Source organism: Crocuta crocuta, unplaced genomic scaffold (assembly GCF_008692635.1).
Source record: "Crocuta crocuta isolate KB4526 unplaced genomic scaffold, BGI_CrCroc_1.0 scaffold170, whole genome shotgun sequence".
Classification (NCBI taxonomy): domain Eukaryota; kingdom Metazoa; phylum Chordata; class Mammalia; order Carnivora; family Hyaenidae; genus Crocuta; species Crocuta crocuta.
Window position 1 is genome coordinate 6,730,343 of NW_027527853.1, and position 10,542 is coordinate 6,740,884.

At 39.7% G+C, this 10,542-nt stretch overlaps 1 protein-coding gene across 1 annotated transcript in view; it reads right to left on the bottom strand.

Moving 5' to 3' along the window:
• The window catches only part of TNKS2 (tankyrase 2), a 65,833-nt gene that overhangs the window by 50,440 nt on the left and 4,851 nt on the right, over positions 1 to 10,542 (bottom strand). The window contains exon 3 of the mRNA XM_077780425.1: positions 1,935 to 2,159. Coding sequence (XP_077636551.1) covers positions 1,935 to 2,159 — 225 coding nt within the window. The remainder of the gene's footprint in view (positions 1 to 1,934; positions 2,160 to 10,542) is intronic.

Consider the following 10,542-nt stretch of genomic DNA (forward strand, 5'->3'; position numbering starts at 1 on the left):
CTAGCATACTCTTTAAAAGAGAGTCAAATAATACATGCAGGCAGTAAGCCTACCTCCTGCTCTTTGACAGAGTTATATTCATTCCACTCTTACCTGTAATAGTGCTGTCTGATAGAAATAAAATGTGCACACACATGTAATTTAAAAGTTTCTGGTACTCACATTAAAAAATACCGTCATTTCAATATTTATATTGTGATCAATACAAAATTGAGACGTTTGCATTTCCTTTTTTCATAGTTTTTGAAATTTGGTATGTAAAAAGCACATCTCCATTCAGACTAGCTGCATTACAAGTGCTTATTACCATACTGGCCAGTGCAGATCTAGAACTATATCTGGAAAATGCTACATTACTAAAGCTGATTATTTATATGTCTGTGACTCAGGAACTAGTAAAGGGCTGTAAGTAGAGGGCAGCAGCAATTTCAGATGATACACAGGAAAGGAGAACAGGGCAGAGGTTACTAGGTAATGTGTATCTTTATAAATGACCTAACATGAGCTAGGCTGGGATTGGTATAAATAGTGATTGGGGTTTTGGAGTGACGGGAGAGAAGCCTTTTTTTTTTTTTTAATGTTTATTTATTTTTGAGAGAGACAGAGTGCAGGTGCGGGGGTGGGGTGGGCAGACAGCAGGAGACAGAATCTGAAGCAAGTTGCAGGCGAGCTGTCAGCATACAGAGCCCAGCATGGGGTCAAACTCATGAACCATGAGATCATGACTTGAGCCGAAGTCAGATGCTTCACCGACTGAGCCATCCAGGTGCCCCCAGAGCGCAACTTTTAAATCCAGCACAGAGCACCTGGACTTTTCCTAGTGCAAAGAACTGGTTTTCTAGCTGTCTCAAGGATTTCAACTGTCCTTATTTTGCATCAGGAAACAGAGTTAAGGTGCGATGCCTGGGTGGCTCAGTTGGTTAAGTGGCTGACTTCGGCTCAGGTCATGATCTTGCGGTTCATGAGTTCGAGCCCCGTGTCAGGCTCTGGGCTGACAGCTAGCTCAGAGCCTGAAGCCTGCTTCAGATTCTGTGTCTCCCTCTCTCCCTGCCCTCCCCTGCTCACGCTCTGTCTCTGTCTCTTAAAAATAAATAAATTTTAAAAAGAAATAAAAAAAAGGAAATAGAGCTAAGGTAAGCAGAGTCTGAAATCCTTGACTTTAAGGCTCAGAAAAATCAATAGCAGGTTAATGAAAACTCTCAAATAAGCAATCTTTTCAATTAATACTGTTCTGTCAGTGATCAACCAACGTGTCAGGCCAATCCTGTATTATTTGTTAAAGCATTCTCAATAACTGATCGTTTGTCCTTCAAATGCTTCTTTACTTGTCCTGCCATTTCTATTCTACAACAGCCCTTCTTTATGCCCTCATTCCTCATTGGGGTTATTCTACAGCTTCTAAGCTAGTCTCCCCGATGCCATCCATTCAACCTAGTACCCTCCCAGGTCGTTCTTTCACAAATATACTACTCTCACCAGACCGTCTCCTCTAAAGTCTTCAATGATTTCACTCACACAACCTACAAAACAGTATCAAGCTCCTTAACCCAGAATTTACAGCTCTTTACAAAGAAGTCTACCTATCTTTTCAATCTTCCTCCTGGGAAGACTCTAGGAAGGAGACGCTTGACTCCAACGCAGTCATGGTACCCAGTACCCTCCTCTAACACTCTCTGTTCACTTCTGCCATGACTTTACCTCCTTCTTCATGTATCTTATCTAAATTTCTAGAGAACGGGAATTTTGTACTCTCTTCTTTAAAGAACTTAAGCTCAATACAATACAAAAAGAGACAATGATGGCTAGATTAAATCAAAGTATTCTCTAGTATTTAAATAAAGCCTGGCAGAATTTGATCATATTAACAAATGAATTTAATTTAGATTCAGAAGAGTTACTATTTCAAGAAAATTCTGGAAAGTAAATAGACTTACCAATGCAAACATCAATCTTTCCTTTAATTGCAGCTTCATGGAGGGGAGTATAATTCCAATTATCACGAGCATTTGGGTCTGCGCCATGTCGCAAAAGGAGACTGACTACTTCAGCATGACCAAAAGAACATGCGTTATGAAGAGGTATAAGCCCTCCATCATCACGTGCTTGGACATTTGCACCATTCTGAAGCAAATATTCAACTACATCTTTCCGCCCAAAACCTAGAAGAAAACAAATTATCCACATTTAAGTTTGCCAAAGAAAATACATCAATAGTATCAATAAATATGAGCCACGCTATAATGTCTTTGGACGAAGACTAACAAAAGATTCAACAATTCAAAAAATAATTAATGAAAAGAGGGTCTGAAATATATCACTTACTAATCTTAGAGAAAGCTGAAGGACTCTCCAATGCTTTAGGTAGTACAGCTGACCCTTGAACATGGATTTGAACTGCACGGATCCACTTATAAGCAGATATTTTACAGTACTGTAAATTGTATTTTCTCCTTGTTATTAAGCATATAGTATATAATACATATAACACACAAAATATTATTACTTGACTATGTTATCAATAAGGTTTCTGTGGGCAACAGTAGGCTGTTAGTAATTAAGTTTTGGGGGAGTCGAAAGTTATATGTGGATTTCTGACTGCAGAGAGATCAACACCCCAACCCCCATGTTGTTCAAGGGTCAAATGTACTGCTGATTTCAGAGAAAGGTTATGAAGTGACTGAAAGCTTGAAGTTCAAGTGTTTCCTACTCTATAAAACCATTTCTAATTGCAAATATGGAGTTCTGCATATTTAGTGTGCATGTATTTTCAGATATTCAAAGTATATAACTCTGGCTAGAACCTCTTTCCCACATCTATCTCATAAAATGGTTACACTAAATTGAGGGACTATGAGATAGCAACACAAAATACCTGCTTACAGTTTATATTTGTGAAAATGGAAGTGATCTTAGGCAAAAGTATGATGTCAGGTGTCTTCAAAGGAGCCCCTACTTTGTCACCTGCACAACACAAGCAACCTCTTTCTAGGTAGGAGACCTCCTTCAGAAAACCATGTCCCACAGTTCTACTATAACTGGCCCCATATCAAACAAAACAAAAAAGTCTGGTAACTCATTTGTACTGGTTTACAGATTCAGTATCAATCAATTTCAATCTCACCATTCTCACATAACAGCACTTAAAACCTTTTTACACCTAAAAAAAAAAATGAAAAGAATTTCAGGCATATGTTAAAGAAGATGGAGAGGTTACACATGAGTCCTGGGAGACAGAGAGAAGCCCCTTCTCACTCATCTAAAGATTTACCCCAAAATTCTTTTTTCTAAAAAAAATTTTAAAATTTGTTTTTGTGAGAATGCAAGTAGGAGAGGGGCAGATGGAGGGGGGACAGAGTATCCAAAGCAGGCTCAACGCTGAAAGGCTGCTAGCAGTAAGCCCAACATGGGGCTCGAACTCACGAACCACAAGATCATGACCTGAGCTTTCGAAGTCAGACACTCAACTGACTCAGCCACCCAGGTGACCCTTACCCAAATATTCTTAAAACCACCAACCCTGAATACAGTCTTTCTAAAACCAGAGTGGGAGGAGCAGTAGTAGGGTGCCTGGGTGTCTCAGTAGTCGGTCCGACTCTTAATTTCTGCTCAGGTCATGGTCTCACAGTTTCAGGAGTTTGAGCCCTGCGTGGGCTCTGAGCTGACAGTGTGAATTCTGCCCGAGATTCTCCTTATTTCTTTGCCCTTCCCCTGGTTGCACTCTCTCTCAAAATAAATAAGTAAACTTAAAAAAAAAAAAAAAAGCAGCAGTAGAATCTTTTTAAGGTGTATGCCTGGGGCTGGCCTAGTTGCAGCTGATGTAAGAATTAGATGGCTGGAAAGATTAACTGGATTCTGTTTTGTTTTGTTTCAGTATTGCTAGGCTCCATGTCACAAAGATAAGTATCTGTGTATCTCTGATTCTCCCTATTCTCAAAGAGCTCACAATTTAAGATGTGAAGAAACTAAAAGAGGCAATAATTTCAATACAATATAACTACCATGATAGAGGTGTATGTAAAATGTTACTAGAGTCCAAAGAAAAGTTACCCAAATTGGGGGAAAGCAGAGAATAGGAAGGTCTATGCAAGGAGATTCCAGTGGCATCTCAATTGAAGACTTACAGAAAAATTAAGAGATCATGAAGAAAAGGAGGAGAGGAGAGGTGGGTGGGGAAGGATCTAAGCAAGGGAAGAGCACTGCAGTCCAAGCAGAAGAGACAAAATGTACACAGATATGGCTGCATGAAAGAGCAAATCATTCAGAATAGGACACAGAATACCAATTAGGCAGATGCCAGATGAGGAAAAGTCTTTTATGTCCTGCTAAGGTGGCATCTGGACTTTGTCTTATGGAATGGTGTTTTCAAAACTGTTTTACGGTGGGTTTTAATGGAATCTTTGGCCCTTAAAAAATTGAGATACAACACTGACAAATAACATAATAGTTTTAGGTGTATAACACAGCAATCCAGTATTTTTATATATTGTCAAATGAACACCACATTAAGTCTAGTTAACATCCATCACCACACATAAATACAAATTTTCTTTTAAGATCTACTCTCTTAGCAACTTTCAAATATACAGTGATTTAAATAGTCAGCATACTGTACATTACATCCCCAGTACTTATTTATTATGTAACTGGAAGCTTTTATCTTTGGACCACCTTCACTGATTCACCCGCCCCTTCACCTCCCACTTTTGACAACTACCAATCTGTTCTATGAGTGTTTTTTGTTTTTTTGGTAAGATTTCACACATAAGTGAGAGATCACACAGAATTTCTTTTACTTAGCATAATGCCCTCAAGGTCAACCCATGTTACAAATGGCAAGATTTCATTCTTATGGTTGAATAATATTCCATTAAATATACATATACCACATTTCCTTCATCCATTGACACCAAGGTTGCTTCAGGTCTTGACTATTATAAATTATGCTGCAAAGAACAGAAAGGAGAAGAGGGTGCATGTATCCTTTTGGGCTTACAATTCCTAACGAAATCTTACAAAATTCCGATATATGGCATGATCATTGCAAAAATATCCCAACGCCTGGTAAATAATTGGCACTCACAGAGTTGCAAATTAACTGAATTCAATTTAATAATACAATTCAGGTTGAGTCCTCCTTCTTGAAAAGCCCTTACAAAGACCCAAAGGAAATTATCTCTGTATTACTAAGCTTCCTCTTAGAAACAGTATGAAAAATACTGCTACATTAAGAGTGGTTATTGAAGGATAAGCAAATACCTTCCAGAGTTTAAAAACAACAAAAAACCAGTTTTGCATTTTCCTTTTAAAAAAAATCTACTAATATCCCAGAAATCAACTCCTATCAGTACTTATTTTATTCGTTGAAAGCAGAATAATAATTTAACTACAAATCTTTCCCAACTTATGATGGGGTTATATCCTGATAAACCCATTTAATTGAAAATACTGTATGTCCAAAATGCACTGGACACATTTAGCCCACTGAACGTCAATCACAGCTTAGCCTAGCCCACCTTAAACATGCTTAGGATATTTACATATTAACTTAAAGTTGGGCACAATCATCTAACACAAAGCCTATTTTATAATAAAGTGTTGGGTGTCTCACATAATTTATCGAATACTAATAGGAAAAGTGAGTAACAGAATGGTTTTATGTGTATGGGTTGTTTATTCTTGCGATCACAGGATTACAGTAGGCTGACTGGGAGCTGCAGCTCAATGCCTCTGCCAGCTCAGCACACGATCAAAATTCAAAATTTGAAGTATGGATTCTACTGAACGCATACTACTTTCGCACCATTGTAAAACTGTGCAATCTGAAGTCAAACCATCAACAGTTGGACACCTGTAGCTCCTTTCTCATGGCTGGTTAAGTTGGTTCTAATTTTTTCTACTGGGCACGACGTTGCCAGGAATAAGTAAAGAGACAGGAGAGCACCTGGTAACTCCTTTAATCTGGGGAAAGAGTAGAAGGAAGGGGGTGATTATCATATCTCTGAGAAAACAAAACCGGTTTCGTGGGATAAGGTCATTTGGATTCGGAAATGCTTCGCTTGAGGTGCTTTTGGAACAAATGCCAAGTAGAAAGCTCTGAAGATCTTGAACTCAGGAAACTGGTATGAGCTGGAGCTGTGACCATCAAAATGGCGTTTGAAGCTAGTTTTCTACCTGTTTTGATGAAGTGTACTTTCTGTCAAAAATTAATCCCTTTTCACCTTCTACTTTAGTCCCTTCTCAAAGTCCATGTTTTCTCCCCACTCCCAACAATCTCTCCCTCTCTACTAGATCATTCCTGACCGTATATAAACACGTTCTGTACCTTCCATTTTACAAAAAATATTCTCCCTAAATTCAAATTTCCATTTTTCTGCTCCACTTCATAATCAAATCTCTAAAGGCTGCTACCAATTTTGTCTCTCATTCACTCCTCTTCCAAATCCAATCTAGCTTCTGCTTCTTCTTTACAACTGCTTTCATCAAGGTTACTTAAAATCTCCATGTTGCCAAATCCAAGGGATATATGTCTATATTTATTTGACTGGACCTCTCAACAACTTTTGGCAACTGATTACTCCCTTCCTTTCTCTCTCTCCAAAACTTCCATTTCATCACATACTACTGGTTTTCCTCCTGTCTCATCATTCATTCAACAAATGATTATGGAATATCTACTACATGAAGACACTTTGTTGGTGCCTGGGACTTGCTAGTGAATGAGAGACCAAATCCATGCCTGTGAGGAACTTCTATACTGTGGAGGTGAGGCAGATGAGCAATACATGCAAAAAAATAATTATGTTAAAAGGTAATTAGAGGGGTGCCTGGATGGCTCAGTTGGTTAAGCACTTGACTTCAGCTCAGGTCATGATCTCACGGTTTGTGGGTTTGAGCCCCTCATCGGGCTCTGTGCTGACAGCCAGCTCAGAGCCTGGAGCCTGCTTCAGATTCTGTGCCTCCCTCTCTCTCTGGCCCTCCCCTGCTCACGACGTCTCTCTCTCAGAAATAAATAAAACATTAAAAGGTAAAATTAAAATAAAACAAAAAAGGTAATTAGAAAAAGAGCAGAATAAGGAGTGACCAGGGCATGTGTATGGAGGTGGGTTGTAAAGCTGAATAAGGTCACCACAGGTGGTAGTGGTCTGGATTTTTAGAAAAATTTTCTTAACATTTATTTGGGGGGGGGGGCATAGAGAGGGGGTCAAGGCATCTGAAGCAGACTCTAGGCTCCTGGCAATCAATCAGCACAGACCTTGATGGGGGGCTCGAACTCTTCAACTGTGAGATTATGACCTGAGCCGAAACTGGATGCTTAATCAACTGAGCCACACAGGTGTCCCTTTGTTGTTGTAATTTAAATCCAAGTTAGTTAACATATAGTGTAATAATGATTTCAGGAATAAAATTTAGTGATTCATCACTTACCTATAATACCAAGTGCTCATTCCAACAAGTGCCCTCCTTTTACTTAAAATTTAAAAAAAAAATGTTTAGAGAGAGAGAGAGCGAGCGAGCGAGCACACACAGCAGAGGGGCAGAGAGAGAGGGAGACACAGAATCCAAAGCAGGCTCCAAGCTATCAGCATAGAGTCTGACACGGGGCTCAAACTCACGAACCGTGAGATCATGACCGGAGCCAAAGTCAGATGCTTACCCAAATGGGGGACCCCGGGGCCCCAACAATTGCCCTGCTTAATGACCATCACCCATTTAGCTCATCTCTCCACCCAACACCCCTCCAGCAACCCTCAGTGTGTTCTCTGTATTTAACAGTCTCTTATGATTTGTCTCCCTCTCTGTTTTTATCTTATTTTTGCTCTCCTTCCCCTATGTTCATCTGTTTTGTTTCTTAAATTCCACATGAGTGAAATCATGTATTTGTCTCTGACTCATTTTGGTTAGCATAATACATGCTAGTTTCATCCACATTGTTGCAAATGGCAAGATTTCATTCTTTTTGATCGCCGAGTAATATTTCATTATATGTATACACCACATCTTCTTTATCCATTTGTCAGCTGATGGACATTTGGGCTCTTTTCATAATTTGGCTATTATCAATAGTGCTGCTATAACCATAGGTATTGTTGTGATGGTGGCATTTGATCAAAGACTTGAAAAAGAGGCAATTAGCCTTACTGCTAACAGTAAGGCCAGAGTGACTGGAGCTGAGTGAGAAAGCAGTAGCAGGGTAGGAGATGAGGTTAGAATTAACAAGGGCCAGAAAGACAGGCTTGAGGACCACTCTAAGAATCTGATGGCAACTGTCAGAGTAATTAGGGCTGATTCTGAGTACTCTGAAGACAGAGGAAATATAGTTTCTTCATGGATCGGATGTGGGTTGAAGGCAGGGGTAAAAAGGTGAACGAGAGAGAAGTCATAGATGATGTTAAGGTTTCTGAACTGAGAAACAGAGGTATGTAGCTGGAATCAATTCAGATGAGGAAGGCCGCAGACAAAACAGGTCTGTGGCAGAAGAGGGGTTCAAGTCTTGGACGGTCCTATCTACCCTAAGGCCTTCTTGCTTCTTTCACCCAATTTCTAAATGGCAGCATTCCTCAAGACTCAGTTCTCTATTATATACACTGTCTATTTTATAATTATGGAACAGCACTCATCTTCAAACACTGCTCTACATTTGAGATACTGATGAAATCAGGGGTGCCTGGATGGCTCAACTGGTTAAGCGTCCAACTCTTGATGTTGGCTCAGGTCACCATCTCATGGTTCATGAGTTCCAGCCCCGTGTTTGGGATTCTCTCTCCACCCCCTCCCTCTTAAAATAAACATTACAAACAAAGGAAAGAAAATACTAATGAAATTATACTTGAGTTTGAATTCACTAAAAAGTATTGACAGTGAAACACTGCAGACTTACTTGGAGAGTAAATCTGCTGATCAATAAACTGTGTCACTTAATCATAGGTATTGTATCCTGTTCATTTCTGTTTACTGACCAAAGCCAGTATCTGGCATATAACAGGACTTAATAAACATGTTTAGTGCATTGTCTAATACTTTGTTGCAACAGTAAGCAAATGACCCTCACAGAGAGTATGGAGTTGATGATTTGTGACTATTAAGAAGTCTATTCAATTTCTTTCCTGTCAAACTGCACTACTATCTAGGTGCCATCAGTTCCAGAACTACTGCCAAAGTAGTACTGTCAGAACTATTATCAGAGTATTGACAATTGACAATTGACAATACTACTGTATTGTTAACAGTACCTTATTTTGCTACCATACTAAAACATGCTTTCAGAGAATGGCTTCCAAAGTTTTTGGAATGGCATTCCACGGTATTGTGGAAATCACAACAGAAAAATCAGTTTGGATGCTTAGGCAAATTCACCAAGGGCTACCACTTCTCCTTTTTTTACGGTCCAAAGGTGGGATGGGCCATTGATATAACTGGTCCAATACAAAATGACAGTGATATCCCTCTGTCCTGCTAGTCTAAAGGTAGGCTGGTCTCCTGTAGGGCTTTGCCAGAAGGAAAAGCTCAGAAACAGAAAACGTCAACAAGGCTATGAAAGAGAGAAGGCTCTTGTGGTCTGGGAGTTGGGAATGTATAATCAAGCAGCTTTCAGCTTTGACTTACATAGCCAGGACTCTTACCGAATTTTTCTGAGGGATGTCATTTTAAATCTCTCATTTACTAAAAAACATAAAAAAAAAAAAAATTAAAGGGGCGCCTGGGTGGCTTAGTCGGTTAAGCGTCCGACTTTCGCTTGGGTCATGATCTCGCGGTTTGTGGGTTCGAGCCCCGCGTCGGGCTCTGTGCTGACTGCCAGCTCAGAGCCTGGAGCCTGTTTCAGTCTGTGACTCCCTCTCTCTCTGACCCTCCCCTGCTCACGCTGTCTCTCTCTCTCTCCTAGAAATAAATAAAAAACATAAAAAAAACCCCTCTCATTTACTATTGACTTTAGTTTATTAAGATCCAGAAAACGTATTTTTCACATATATTTTAGAATGAGGAATACAAGGAAAAAGGCTCTGCCCAGCTCAACTTGGGATAGATCTACTACTTCTCTGGTCAGACTAGGAGAAACTTGGAAAAGAATGCCATAGCCATTGGGTTGATCAAATCCTGATAATCTGAATGGGGAAGTACTGAAACAAGTACTCCAAACTAGTTATTGAAGTCGATCTCTAAGTCCAGCAAGATCTGAAGAAAGAAGTATAGCTCAAGTCTTGATAATAAACTGGGAGATCTGGTAAGTCAAAAAAGATTCTAAGTTTTGTTTGTTTTCTTTTTAAAAAATGTTTATTTAGTAATTTCGAGGGAGAGAGACAGGATGAGCAGAGGAGCAGAGAGAGGGAGAGAGAGAATCCCAAGCAGTCTCCACACTGCCATTGAGGAACTCAATGCGGGGCTTGATCGCATGGGCTGCGAGATCATGACTGGAGCTGAAATCAAGAGCTGGACACAACCGACTGAGTCACCCAGGGGTCCTCTGAATTCTTAAATAGACTGGTCTTTATTTCAGATTCGAGATTTTTACTGATGTAGGATTTAATCATCTCCCACGGCAAAAAG